This window comes from Arvicanthis niloticus, chromosome 29 (assembly GCF_011762505.2).
Source record: "Arvicanthis niloticus isolate mArvNil1 chromosome 29, mArvNil1.pat.X, whole genome shotgun sequence".
Classification (NCBI taxonomy): domain Eukaryota; kingdom Metazoa; phylum Chordata; class Mammalia; order Rodentia; family Muridae; genus Arvicanthis; species Arvicanthis niloticus.
The window spans coordinates 2590936-2606363 of record NC_133437.1 but is presented as its reverse complement, the minus strand read 5'-3'; the positions used below and the strand labels follow the sequence as shown (position 1 = coordinate 2606363).

Below are 15428 nucleotides of genomic sequence, written 5' to 3'. Positions count from 1 at the left end.
AAATGAACAAAAAAAAAAGAAAAATCCCAAATCTAAAACATGTCCCGACTCCAGAATTTAGACTATAACAAGCAAAAAATTATGTTATTGAAGAAGAGCTTTTAAGAAGCACAAATATTACATGGGCTAACTAAGCGTATGATGAGCTAATTACATCAGAAATTCATTACAGAAAAATGTATAGTTCCTGTGCTACAAGTGAAATTAAACGCACATGCACACATGCATGTGCCACAGAAATCTAAACTTAGACCTTCACCAGGCCCATTTCGAGTTTTTGAGAGAAAGGAGGACATCACTGGAGCACAGTCTTACCTCGTTTCTGCTTTCACATAGTCCTTCTTAGTAAAGTGAACCTGGGCCTCAAGAGCGTGAGCCTCAGCTAGATCAGGGTAAGAGGCTACAAGGTCTTCCATGATCTGTGGAGGAGACACTTGTCAATTCCATAGCCATTCAAAACAAATGGGGATTGGAGAGGTGGCTCATGGGTTAAGAGTGCTGGCTGTTCTGCCAGAGTCCCAGGTTCAATCTCCAGCACCCACACGGTGGCTGATAACCATCAGGAATCCCATGCTCTTTCTTGACCTCTGAGGGACCCAGGCACAAACATGGTGCAAGGAAATACCCAAACACACACAAAAAAAATATAATATTTTTAAGTGGCTTTTGAGTTTTATTTCTTAGTTGAGTGTTTTGTTTAGTTTTTTTTTTTTTAATTTTATATTTAATTTTGCTCTATTTCTGGCTCTTGGGACCAAATTTAGGGCCTTAAACTTTGTAGACAAACACTGTACCATTGAAGTAAATCCCAAAATCCTCTTTTAGACATCAAATAGTGTTTCACTTGAATGAAATGCACCAACCTTTGTAGCCTTGTCTATAGCACCTGTGTTCAGACAGGCCAGGCCTTGGAGAACCAGCAGTCCTGGGGTATTATCTACATCAGAAACCTAGATGGAAAACAATGGATATCGGTTACAAATCTCTCCAAACAGCTTGGCATGTTTGTTCTACTTAAAGAAGAACCACAGAAGAACAAGGTGTGACAAGATATAGTCAGAAGATAGACCCATTACTATCCAGATTTTCAGTGTTTACCATTCAATTGCAGAAACTTCAAATGCCCAAGAAAGTTAAGGATAGCAGACTTGCATTACTTGCTATCCAGCTACAGAATTATAAACTCAGATGTGTTGTCTTCCCATGAAAGTATCCACCCTTTGCCATACTCCTCAGACGAATTTAAAACAAATGTCAGGTATCATAACTTCTCGTCTGTGATAGTTCAGCACACACACTTAAGATAAAGTCATTTGTAAATGGCAACCTCACTACCATTCTCAGATCCAAAGTCAACTAACTGTATGGCTCTCTCAGCATCAGATTTCCTAGTTGCATCATGAAGGATTTGAGAGACTTACTTTAGTCAAAATTCAACTAAGGTACATATATTTCAATTAGATGATAGTTCTTTTAAGTAACTTTTAAAATACAGGGTCTCCTTCTATTTTTCTGCTTTCTTCCCTACAATTTAACTGTGACAATACAGACCATCTGCCATAGTGTTACAATGTTACATTTGTATAAGGCTACTTTTATGACATTCTCACTGATCCCTGTGTCAACACATAGGGCTGGACACCTGACCTGATACGGGTCTGATGCTCTGGTGATAATGTGCTATTTGCTGTGGTTGTGTTAGACCATCTTTTTATCTGTGGAAGCCACAGATCCTCAGCACCTACATGTCTTTATTCACTGGAGATTATAAAATGAAGATTTCTAGTCTATCATAGCACTTCTCCTTATCACACACAATACTTAAAACAAGAGAAAGTTCCCCTATCTGTCTGGCTGTCTTGAGGAGCAGTTCATAGAGACGCATGACTAATGCTTTCACACTTTACAGTGTGTTCCTTAGCATCAGCCAATGATCTGTTTTCAAAAAAACACATCACTATTTTTGATTTTTTTTTTCTTTGTGGTAGCGTCACACACACTGCAACTTAAACATATTTAAACATGGTTTCCCCTCAGGACATTCATTGTTGCCCTTGGTGGCCAGCTAGGGTCCCATCTCATTTGTGTGGTTCTTTTATAGTTTCTTTGCTTTCTAGCATGACATGATGTTTTGCGCTCAACAGATTTTCTGTTTCAGATATGGGCTCTTACAGTTTTTAAAGGAACACTCCATTATATTTTTTGAAAGAGTGGGAAAGGCATTGAAAAACTATCTATAAAGCATCTACACAAGATACATACTTAGGATCGACAGGGAGAGTATAAGATGCTAGGTTTTCTGAGACGTAGGTCTCAGTGTAGCTCAGGATGGCCTGGAATTCATAATGTATCACAGGCTGGCCTTGAAATCATGACCATCCTTCTGCCTGAGCCTCTGTGCTGGAGTACCAGCCATGAACCACCACATCCTGATACTTAAAAGAGTTCTTGAAGGAGGCCAATGGCTGATGTCACTTTAAAGAAATGATATAGACTGCAAAATCCTTTGAAATACACAAAGCACTTATTAAAAAAAAAAAAAAAACTCACAATAACTAATATATCTGCCAAAGCACTAAAATTCATGATCTCCCACTGTGTTCTCACTATCACCTGCCCACTGTGTTCTCTCACTAAGAAATTTCAGTTCCCTCCTTTAAAAACAAATCAATGTCTGTGGATGAGGCAAACACTACAGTTTTGAACATGAAGCTATTAAGTCATCAATTGATCAATAATCTATAAAATATTTTCTAAAGAAAAAAGTTAAAGTCCTAAATTGTTAATAAGCAAGTAGTGCTTTTTCAAAAGGACAGAAACGAGATGGGAAAACAGGCACCAAAACAAAGTCTTCACGAGAAGTACTGAAGTATTTAACCAGAAGGCACACAAACAGCAAGGCGTTTCAAGAGTATGAAAGGTAGATACTAAATTTGTGTCTGTAACTCAAAATGTATGGTGGTAAACATGTGGACAGGAGAGAAAGCTGGTACCCAGTACCTGGAAGCTGAAGCTGAAAGGGAAGACTCAGACTACGTACCTGATCAAGGGTACGAACTGCCTCCTCCGAAGATGCACAATCTGAGAGTTTAAGCAAAGCCTCTGCTTTCAGACGAAGACAAAGATTCTTCTGATGAAGACTGCCACCTGATGCACCGAGGTTATCTATGGTCTTCAGAGCTGACAAGATTAAGGACATAGGACTCGAGCTCCAGCAATTTAGTTTGCTTGCTTTTTAAGAACGGCATGGGGCCAGTGAGACAGCCTAAAAGACAACGGTGCTTGCCCAGCCTGACAGCTTTACTGCAGTGCCCGTGACCACGTGGTAAGAGAGACAGAGCTCTCCAAGTTATCCTATGACTTGTACACTTATGTTATATAGCATGTGTCCATGTATACATGCACACATACAAAGAAAGGAAGGAGGGAAGGAAGGGAGGGAGGGAGGGAGGGAAGGGAAGGGAAGGGAAGGGAAGGGAAGGGAAGGGAAGGAAGGAAGGAAGGAAGGAAGGAAGGAAGGAAGGAAAAAAGAAAGGAGGGAGGGAGGGAGGGAGGGAAGGAGGGAAGGAGGGAAGGAAGAAAGAAAGAAAAAAGAAAGGAAGGAGGGAGGGAAGGAGGGAAGGAAGAAAGAAAGAAAAAAGAAAGGAAGGAGGGAGGGAGGGAGGGAAGGAAGGAAGGAAGGAAGGAAGGAAGGAAGGAAGGAAGGAAAGAAGGAAGGAAAGAAGGCAGGCAGGCAGGCAGGCGGGCTAAAACAGAACTTTTATATATCGGTTCTGCAGTTAAGAACACTGGCTGCTGTTCCAAAAGGCCTAGGTCTGATTTCCAGCACCCACAGGGCAGTTCACAATCATCTACAGCTCCTGTTCCAGGGGACCCCATGCCCCTCCTTCTGCCCTCCACAACCGATGCATGAAATGGCGCATAGACATACATGCAAACTTCCCCATACACATAACAAAATCAATCTTAAAAATGTAAGATTTTCTTTAAAAACAAAACCATAACACACTGCGCATACTGTGAGCAAAATTCCTAATATATATACACATATAATTATTTAATATAGAGATAGAAATGAATAATTCAAACACAAATAAACTCCCAGATTCTTCTAGGAAAGACCTGAATTTGAAACTAAACACATGAATTTAAGACCTCTATCTTCATATGGTATGCAATAAAATTGAAGACGTTGAAGAGTAACGATGGCTACTAGACCTCTGCAGCTAGCAAATTCAGGGCAGTGGAAGAGCAGAGAAGATGAATTAGAATCCACTGTCAAATAAATGCAGAAGTTTGTCAGCTAACTAGGTCAAGAACAAAGAATTATCTCTCATCTATATCTATGACATTAAGAATCATGAAACTTCTAACCATACCAGAAAGTTCCTTGTTGAAAAGGCCTAACATCCATACCTAAGCCCGCACCTTAAAGATATACTAGCAGACATGTATACAAATAAATATACTACCAGACATGCATACAGATTTAGCATTGGTTTCTCTTCCTTGGTGCAATTTAAATCAACCACAAATTTAAGATGAAAAAAAAAAAAAAAAGTCCATCATGGTAACAATAGTATCTTTCTCAAGTTCAACCAAAACAAACAGCATTTGTTGGTCCCCCTTATGTACAAACACAAAGTCCATCAAGAATACCTTGATTGCAAGAAAGAATAGCTTCCTTAGGTCTGTGCATTTTGACTTGGGCTTCTGCTAGATGATACCACCCAGCTATGCAGAGAGGGCTTTCCTTCAAGCCTAGAAGGATGAGGTAATCACAGATACCATGGGTTCCAGGAATCAGACTCAAGTCCACACATGCACAAGCACTTCCTGACTGATCTACCTCCCTAGCCCCAACTGTCTAAAACCACCAATCAGAATACAGCATTTCTGTGCTTAGAGCTTCCATGGACTCCTGCTGTCCTCAGCATGCCATGTCAGCTTGGTAACAATGCTGCTAGGCCACACTCAGCTTCACTTCCTGTCCTTTCCCACGCCCGGACTCCATCCTCAAGCCTTACAGACCTACCCTGAGCAAGCGTTCTTTGCTCTGTCAGTCCTCAAATGCACTCCTTGACCTCACTGTCTCTTCCCCCAAACACAGGTCATCAACTTTCCTCATTCTGTCAGGCATATCTCGGCCTGAATGTAAGTTTATCCAAAACACACCTAGGATGATTAAGCTAAGCCTCTCTACTTCTACGGCTTCCTCAAAGTTTCTATATTGTACAAAGGAAATCACTATGACACATAAAGTTGAACTTTTCCACACTCTTACATTGAAAATTTGAAATTCAAACCTAAGAAGCAGGCTCTAGAGTGAGTGTGTGTGTGTGTGTGTGTGTGTGTGTGTGTGTGTGTGTGTGTGAGGCTAATAGTCCCTATGGACTGATTACCTATACGCCATATTAAATGCTACACACTGTATATTCATTACCTTCTGTTAGATGACTAACAGCATCTTCATACTTCTTGTCTTGTAAAGCTATAATGCCTAAACCAATAAGGCCTGGACCACTTTTTGAATTCATTTCCACTAGTTTACAACAATACTGGTGTCCCTCATCCGTCAGGCTCCCTGAAAGGAAAAAAATAAGCATTATGAGCATGCATATATACATACATGTGTGAGCATACACATATATATGCATGTGTGAGCATATGCATATATACATACATATATGCACACACACAGACATCACATTTTTAACTGCCAATATCTATATACATAAATGTCACACTTCATACATATGTTACAAAGTCCTGACTTAAGGAACTAAAAACATAAATAAGCAGCAAATACAGAAAATATGAATGCCTCATTAACACATTTAAACACTGGAAGTAAAACTATTTTACAAATAAATTCTGAAACTGATCTCATGATCAAAGGTTTCAGAGGAGAAGCCTATGGCTCCTGGTACATAAACTGTGCCAGAGCCATGGCTTGCCAGGTCTCTCCCCTGTTCAATTCTCAGCAGTTAACTAAGTACTTACACAAAAGAAACAGAGTACCTTACTAGGTCCCTGAGGCAAGAATTCATAGCCAGAGGCACAGCAGCGGACTCTGGTGGGCATCTTCTGCATCCTACTATCGTTAGATGCTGCACTAGACTTACAACACTGAGTGAAGACTCTGTCACAGTCTCCTCAGGTTTACACATTCAGCAATATACCACACACATTTTTTTAATCAAATGATTTTTGCCTATATAATAATATGTATTAATTATCCAATGCTGTAATAACCTTTATTTTAGTAAAACAATTTAGGTTAAAAAATATGTATTTTGGTATAGTTTCATTCCAATTTCTAGAAATTCATACCAAAAAGAAATAAAAAGTGTGATTTATTTTTATACTTAATGAGGAGCATTCAACACCTTAATAAATTGTTTAATCATACAGGAAAGTTCTTAGGAAGTAACTAAAACAAAACAATACACGCGGGGAACAAATAAATATAATTAGTAGTTTTAAAAAGCTGCTGTTTTAACATCTATTGTCAAATAACATCCCCAAACAATATATGGAATCACTGACTCAATCACAGATAGTCAAAGTAAATGATTAGCATAATACAATTATATTTCAATATAATGCATTTCAAATGCATATCAATAAATAATCTGTAAGTAGTTACATACTGATTTAGAACTCCAAAATTAGCATAAAAATAAACATTCATGATAGCTAAAAAAATTAAAAATTAAAATTAAGATTTAATTTAAAAATTTTTAAAGTTTTTTTAAAAAGCACAATATGATAAAATATAAAACCAAACTGGAAGAAATATCACTTTGATTACTTATTTATTATGTTTCCAAGCATGACTTTCTTTCTGTCAAGGCCACCTCACTATTGTCTCTACAAATATGAATTCCGAACACCGACGCTCTTAGTGCCAAGCCCTCAATATCCTCCTTTGCAACGCTGTGGCTAAACACGTGTTCTCCCTTGAGCTGTCTCCCTGGGCCCCAGAACACTAGATCATAAGCCTCAATGAAGCTGTTTTCTGCTTGAATTTAAAGAGCCAAGAGCCTTGTCTTCTTCTATTTCAGCTACAAGGCCAAACAAATCAAGACAGTCATTTAGCATACACACAAAAAAAAAATCCTTTCAACAAATGGCAACTAGGAAAGTTATTCAAACTCTGTTACATGAAGCTTGACAAATGAGTCATATTGAAAATGAGTCTTGAGGCTCAACACACAAAGCAAGACCAAAAATGACAGAATATATTCATCCTTGTGGGAAAGAACACAGTGATTAACTGCTATGAGGTGGCAAATTGGGGTAATCCTAAAGTACTCTGTGGAGGAAGGGTGTGCCGGCTTTTAGCGGACGTCCAATTTCTAGAAGCTCTACATTTTCAGAATATACAGTTTGGCTCAGGATGATGAAAAGAGAAACCATGCATAACTCTGCACTGTCCTGTAATAACTATTCATTTCACTCCCAGAATAATCATTTTCCTTGGAATGTAATCACAACTGGAGTGCTTCATCCCACAGAGTATTAGAACAACTCACTAGAACATGAATTCTCTGGGTCTTACCACACATATGAGCATCTAACCGTCCCCCGCTAGTCCCTTTCCATTCTACGGATACCCACCCACAAATGCTCTTCAGGAATACTTTTTTTGTTTTGTTTTGTTTTGTTTTGTTTTGTTTTGTTTTGTTTTGTTGAGACTGAGTCTTATGCAGCCCAGGCTGGCCTCAACCTTGGTATGCAGATTAATTCCTGTTCCTTCCTCACCCTTCCAAGTGCTGAGATTATAGGCATGCACTACCATACTCAGCTTTTAAATCAATGTTTTCTCATCAGTCAGAACAATCCTTTCACTATATCTTTATTATCACACACACATACACACAACACACAAGCTTGCACACACTCAGCCACCCCCTATTCCCCGCAAACCTCCATCTTAAGATAAAGCCAAGATGCCAGGCAGTGGTGGCGCACGCCTTTAATCCCAGCACTTGGGAGGCAGAGACAGGCGGATTTCTGAGTTCAAGGCCAGCCTGGTCTACAGAGTGAGTTCCAGGGCAGCCAGGGCTACACAGAGAAACCCTGTCTCGAAAAACCAAAAAAAAAAAAGAAAGAAAAAAAAGAAAAACATGACATGTATTTCCTTGTGCTGACAGCTGCCTTCTCCATCTTGTCTTCCAAGAGCTTAACACAGCATTTGTCATGTTCAGTCGACCCTTCTTGCAGTGGTCCAGAGGGAAGACATCACTGTAATCCTCTTCCTGCCCCTCTGAAAGCCTGCTGCCCCATCACAGGCTTCCCTTTCTCTGCTTTTCCCATAAATGCATTTAGTAAAGGGTTCCATGGAAAGTCGGTTGGATGGTGTTTGCTGGGGCAAACACGTTTTGTTAAAGTTGTCACGGGTGTGAAAAGCTAAGGCCAACTCATGGAAGAACATTTGCTGAAGCAGACAAAGGAGAGAGGATGTTCTGCTATAGCAAGCACGTAAAAGGACATGTGAAGAAGGATTCTTTGTTAATGACGCTCTTGGCCCACCTTACATTGCATAGTGTACTGCAGTGTCTTGCCACTTCCATGGACTGCTGAGATACATGTGCCTCAGCACATGCAGAGGCCAGCCCTGTGGAGGACACGTGATGACTGGAGGGCATGAATAGGACTCCACAAAGTGACAAAGAGAGAGCTTGGTTTGCTGGCACAGCTAGCTGGACAACCCTCGTGGGTCTCGCGTCTTCACTGATCTTTACTTCCCTGAGAGGCACAGCTAATAACTTCTCTTGGTGTTCCTGTTGGTCCCTCCTGCTGACTGGAGCCTAGGCTGAGGCCTGGCTGTCTCTGCTAGGTCTGTTGCTAACCTGACTCTACTGAACTGGACTGCTGGTATCTGTGAAGTGTTTGCAAGTGGATCGAGCTACCACTGCTGAACTGCCGATTTCCAGACAACACAGACAGGAGTTGCTCCAAAGAACCTTTCTAAGCAGGTCCACTTCCCTCTCCCCCTCCCCTGTATCCTTTCTTTTTCACTACCTCTGGTGGGTGATGGGCTACAAAGAAAGTTAAAGCATTTAAGAACCATCATTAAAAACAGGTTTTGAAAAATTAAAGTTACAGTAAAGTTGCTCAATTCCTTTTCTTCTTAAACTTCTAACTACTTCAATTTTCTCCATCATTGTTTCAATTCAATTACTTTTATTTAAAGGCCTTAATACTACTTTTCTTAGCTATAAAATCAGTTACTCAGTCTATCATTAACAGTCTACAACATATTCTTTTCTGAAATATTCTCTCCTGTCTTCCCTCTTCTTGATCTCATCCTTTTCTTCCCCTTCTCCAGCCAGACAGCACTGCCCAAGAACCATCCTCAGTCTTTTGCACCTCAGTCTTCTCTGGTGTCAGCTGCTCCATTTTACTTTCCTACAAATGATTTCCAAGCTACATGCATAGCTTTAATTTGTAGATTTCACATTTATAAACAACTGATGGGCTTTGGCTATTTTGAAAATAATGTTGCCCTTTCCTGTAAGACGTTGAAGACGTTTTTCCATTCATCTTTCCTTTCTATTACCACATCGTATTTTCCACTCGTGTTTCCTCTGTATCATGACATCATATTCCAAGATCATTTACTCACCCCTGATGTCAGTTTGTTTGATCACTCTAGTCTACCGAAGACCATCCTAAACTTTATTAGTTTAAGCCTCTGTACTTCATAAAGTAATTCACCCTGATACTTTTGGTGCTTTTTCATGATAATTAAAAATACTTCCTTTGAAAATAAAAAAAAAGATCTCCTTACTTGTTGGTGGAAAGTCCATCTGTTTTCATACAGACCAGGAGAACTTGAGGAAGGGTAACAAAGGAGAGAAGAAATAGGCAGAAGCCTGCCCAGAGATCTCCCTCAGTTACCTCCAGAACTCAGCCATATTTCCTACTATGACACATGTGAGTCACTCATACAAAATGTTCTATGTATTCACCAATTTTGCATCCATGTAAAAAAGATTCACTGTACTAGGAGAGCACTGCAATAATCCAGTTACCAGCACATGACTGCGGTGCTGCTGTGGTGCTATTTCCAGCACACACCAAGACACACATTCCATCTTGAGCACTCTAGTTCACTTACAGACCAACAGCTCATGATACTGAAGACGTTTTAAAAACAGACTATCACTATGGCATTAACATCAACACTGTGAAGCTCAGTGTTCCGACAAACCATCCTCATAGCACTCAATATAACCCAACCTATGCAGTCAGAGAGGTTTCAGTTATTCCTTCTATATCTAGTGCCACAACTCTACACCTGACATCTGGACTGTCGGACTTGCTCCATCTAATGTCAGAGAAAATTCAAGACATCCTTCAAGTCCCATCACCAAAAGGACCTCACTGAATGAAGAATAAATAAATAATTAAATAATAAAAGAACTTCACTGATCAATCAGTAGCTTTTTAACCCATAAATGCTAAATCACTCTACTTTCCTGTATTTGTCAGACTATCTGTAAATAGCAACATTACACAACTGTATTTCTTTTATGTCCAGAAACACCAACATAATGTTTTATACATAAAAAGCAGTGCTTAATTAATTCCAATATCAAACTTATATAATCACACATCTCTAGGAAGCAATATAGAAACCTTACCTGAGTCAATTAAGTACAAACAAATCACTTCTAGTGGGTATTGTACGGCAGGATAGATAGTTATCATTCCTTCACAGGCCTTCTTCAACCTAGTCGTCTCATGAGGAAACTTGAAAATATAAAACCATAATAAAGTGAATGCCACTAGCAGGAAAGCATATGGACGAACATTTGCATAACTAGAAATGCATGAATGTCACTTACTTTAGACAAACACTGAATGAAGTTCCTATAAAGTACTTGGTGATCTTCATTGGGAATGTTATCTGCTAAGTCCAGTGCATTCTCAAATGCAGTTAAAAGCTGAAACAAACCAAGAAGCTATTAGGTAGCATACTTAAAGAAAAATGTGGTAAGCACTAAGATGAACTAAAACTCCTTTATCAGAACTAAACCTTCAACTGTCTGGACCTCATAATTCTTCTGTTTGGTTGGTTGGTCAGTTTTGTAAGGCAGAGGGTCTGTCATCCTAGTAAACCTTGAACTTACGGAAATCCTCGTACCTCAGCCTCCCAACCACAGGGGTCACAGAAGGAGCCGCCACTGCCTGATTGGTCCTGACAGTGCCAGTCACCTGCGTAGGTGTCTCCAACCCAAGCACCCCCAAGTCACTCTTTATAAAAGCACTTGCAGTCACATCCATAACGTTTCTTAATCCAATCAAATTGATAAGATTGGTCATCACAATCAGGCCCTACTATCTCATTACCTCAAAATTTCATTGTCAGCAATTATAAATATAAATGGTATAAAAATAAGTAAAATTTAACTGTTCAAATAAGAGTAAATAAGAGTGATGATCTCACCATAAAGGAAATTCAACCTAAAATTATTTATCATAATTAGATTTTTCAAATAACAAAGCAAGTATTCCAAATAGAAAAATACATGACAATTTTTCATCCCTTATCTTTTTAACTATTTATCTGTTTAATACCTAGAAATAAATTCTTAAGTCTATTACTAAGGAGAGAGAAAAAAGAGCTCTAGAGAGAATAGCAATGTGCAGGTGTCGTGAGGGGAAACAGAAAAAACAGGGCAGGGGCTTTGATTAGGGAGGGAGAGAGAAAATGAGGAGGAGGGAGGAAACATTAACAAAACAAATTATTTTTTATTTATCCAAAATTACATATAGTACATATAAATATATACATATAGAGTTTAAATGAAGCTAAGCTGACACTATTCCCCCCTCAAAAGCCATATGCTAAATAAAATCCTAATAACAGGTGTGATAAACTCCCTTTCAGTGTGGCACTACAGGACATTGCCATTGTCCTTGGCTGCCTCTCAGAGGCTAAAGGTAAGTCCCTGCTGTTGAAGACACCATGCACTTTGGACACAAAACTTGGAAGATGAGAGCTTGATCTGACTTGAAATATCTTCCCTGAATGCTAACTTTCATAGTCCTGGTAGTTGCCAAAGGGAGAAAGTCAACCAATAGTCCTACCCAACTACTGAAGCCTAGGAACCCCAACAACAAACCTGGCAAGATATCCTAAAGATGCAATGGTGGCATCATACTTTGCTGATAACCAACATCTGCCTAACTGGACTTAAGGGCTGCTCAACAGGAGTGAAACCACACCTAGTACTGGAAACCTAGCAGACTACTCAAGGCTAGTGGAGTATGGATCTTAGAACTAGCACAGCTCACTATCTACAAAATACATGTAGTGTAACCCTCACTTGAGAAGCTTCTCTTTGTAACAGAGACCACGATTAGAGAGAACCACAATTGGTCAAAATGCAGAGAACAGCTGACCTTGGAGTGCCCAGCCTAAAGAGATACATCTCTTATCACAACTTCTGCATCTGAGGCTCAGAGAAACTTGCTGAGGGGAGGACAGAAAGATTTAAGAGCCAGAGAACTAGGAAATCTGCTGTGAAACTGTGTTTTATAGACATTACAGGGAAGCACATCTATGACACCTCAGTGATATGGCTGCTGAGACAAGACTCAAGCAAGGAAAACACCATGTTAACATGGAAGGGGGAAGTCTCATGGGCCCCCATCCCTAGTCAAACAACTACAGGTGACAATTGCTGAGAGAAGTAGGCTTCCCCAGGGTGGTGTCCCAATTAACCAATTAACCAATTCAACACCAAGTGGTCAGTCCTTGAAATCATAATCATGCATGCAACACTGAACAGACTTAGGTATAAATGTGTGTATGTGTGTATGTATCCTGTAAGATTTAACATCTATGCATATATATGTATACACATACATATACATATATACACATACATACATACATACATACATACACACACAAGAGGCCAGGAATTTCAGAGAAGTTTGGGGGGTAGCATGGAGGGGTTGGAGTAAAGAAAGAAAAGGAGAAAAATGTTGCAATTATTTGTTTTTTAAAAAGGACTATGAAAAGCATAGGAGGTAAGGAGAAAGAATAAAAGATGATTGGGTATGATCAATGAATGTTTTTATGTATGAATGCCATAAATATGCATGATTAATAATACATGTTTATTAAAAATCATTAGATATTATAATATACTTCTGTAACCCTTAGCATACAGAAGACTGAGGCAGGAGGATCAAGAATTCCAAGTTAGCCTAGGCTGCAATGATGAGACACTGTCTCAAAATCAAAAACAAAACAAAGAAGCAAACAACAAAAAATGGGGGGGGGTGTATATGTGCATACATGTATATGTGTGTGTGTGTGTGTGTGTGTGTGTGTGTGTGTGTGTGTGTGTCTGTGTGTGTTAACTGGAGACAGAGTAGCTTAGTGCTCAAGAATGTGCAGGACCCTAGATTCAATTGCTAGCACAGAGAGAAAAAAAAGAGGGAGAAATAACAGGGGGCAAAAGGAGAGAAGAAATGAAAAAGGAAGAGAAGCAAGAAGGAAGAAGAGTGAAATGGGGAAAGAAGAGGGGAAGGGAATGGTAAGAGTGGAGATAGGGACAAAAAAAAGACACAGGAGAACACATAAACTCATGAGTTTAGGACCAGTCTAGATAACATAGTAAGATACTACTTTTTTTTTAAATATATTATCTTCCATAAAGTATAAATAAATCAAAAATATACTTAAATGATCTTGGTATGTTTGATACTCTGTTAACTTACAGTATTTTAAGAAATATAGTAATGCTACATTATGTAGATAGAGGTTAAGAGAAATTGATGAGCTACCCAATTTGTCACTACTAAATTTCTTCCACAACTGCTTACACAGATAAGTCATTATTATTGTGTGTTATAATTTGGACCTAAGCATCTTTAAAAGCCATGAGTTGAGGGTTTTGTCACCAGCCTGTAATGTTCTTGGTAGGTGGCAGAAGCTTCAGAAAGTGAGGCCCAGTGAACAGAAGGAAGGTCTCCCTGGAGGAGGTATGAGACCCCAGCCCTTCCTTTAGCTCTTTCTGTCCTAGCCAGCACATGTGAACAGCTCTGTTCTGCATGGGCTCCTGACCTTGCAGTTCTGATCTGCATGGACTCCTGACCTTGCTGCAGCTCTGATCTGCATGGACTCCTGACCTTGCAGCTCTGATCTGCATGGACTCCTGACCTTGCTGCAGCTCTGATCTGCATGGGCTCCTGACCTTGCTGCAGCTCTGATCTGCATGGGCTCCTGACCTTGCTGCAGCTCTGATCTGCATGGGCTCCTGACCTTGCTGCAGCTCTGATCTGCAAGGGCTCCTGACCTTGCTGCAGCTCTGATCTGCATGGGCTCCTGACCTTGCTGCAGCTCTGATCTGCATGGACTCCTGACCTTGCTGCAGCTCTGATCTGCATGGACTCCTGACCTTGCTGCAGCTCTGATCTGCATGAACTCCTGACCTTGCTGCAGCTCTGATCTGCATGGACTCCTGACCTTGCTGCAGCTCTGATCTGCATGGGCTCCTGACCTTGCTGCAGCTCTGATCTGCATGGGCTCCTGACCTTGCTGCAGCTCTGATCTGCATGGGCTCCTGACCTTGCTGCAGCTCTGATCTGCATGGGCTCCTGACCTTGCTGCAGCTCTGATCTGCATGGGCTTCTGACCTTGCTGCAGCTCTGATCTGCATGGGCTCCTGACCTTGCTGCAGCTCTGATCTGCATGGGCTCCTGACCTTGCTGCAGCTCTGATCTGCATGGGCTCCTGACCTTGCTGCAGCTCTGATCTGCAAGGGCTCCTGACCTTGCTGCAGCTCTGATCTGCATGGACTCCTGACCTTGCTGCAGCTCTGATCTGCATGGGCTCCTGACCTTGCTGCAGCTCTGATCTGCAAGGGCTCCTGACCTTGCTGCAGCTCTGATCTGCATGGGCTCCTGACCTTGCAGCTCTGATCTGCATGGACTCCTCACCTTGCTGCAGCTCTGATCTGCATGGGCTCCTGACCTTGCTGCAGCTCTGATCTGCATGGACTCCTCACCTTGCTGGCCTGCCATGCTGTACACACAAAGCAGCAGGCAGATGGTCAGTACACTTTCAATCTCTGAAGCTGTGAGCTGTAATCCCTTTCCTCCTTTTAAGTGGGTTTCCTACACACACATTTAATCTTGGGCCCTTTGGGGACTGCCTGGCATAGAGTACATTCTCAACATTATTTTCTAAACAAAAGAACAAATTACCAAATAGACAAATAAACATATAAAACACGTTTTCATTGTGTGCAGCTTGTAACTATTATTTTAAACTGCACTCAATTTAACAAGCATACATTGAGTCGCTATTTACTACAATAAGAAATTAAGTTCTACTAAACTTACTAATAAAATATGTAAGAGATATTCCCAACTACGGTTTAAAACTAATGTTTTAT

General features: G+C 40.4%; 1 protein-coding gene across 12 annotated transcripts in view; it reads right to left on the bottom strand.

The window, feature by feature from the left end:
* The window catches only part of Skic3 (SKI3 subunit of superkiller complex), a 102954-nt gene that overhangs the window by 66165 nt on the left and 21361 nt on the right, over window positions 1-15428 (bottom strand). For all 12 annotated transcript variants that reach the window (XM_076927028.1, XM_076927027.1, XM_076927026.1 and 9 more), the window contains 7 exons: window positions 10860-10958; window positions 10656-10764; window positions 5444-5584; window positions 4660-4761; window positions 3041-3180; window positions 864-950; window positions 316-419 (listed from right to left, as the gene is read on the bottom strand). In XM_076927028.1, the coding sequence (XP_076783143.1) occupies window positions 316-419; window positions 864-950; window positions 3041-3180; window positions 4660-4761; window positions 5444-5584; window positions 10656-10764; window positions 10860-10958 (782 nt within the window). The remainder of the gene's footprint in view (window positions 1-315; window positions 420-863; window positions 951-3040; window positions 3181-4659; window positions 4762-5443; window positions 5585-10655; window positions 10765-10859; window positions 10959-15428) is intronic.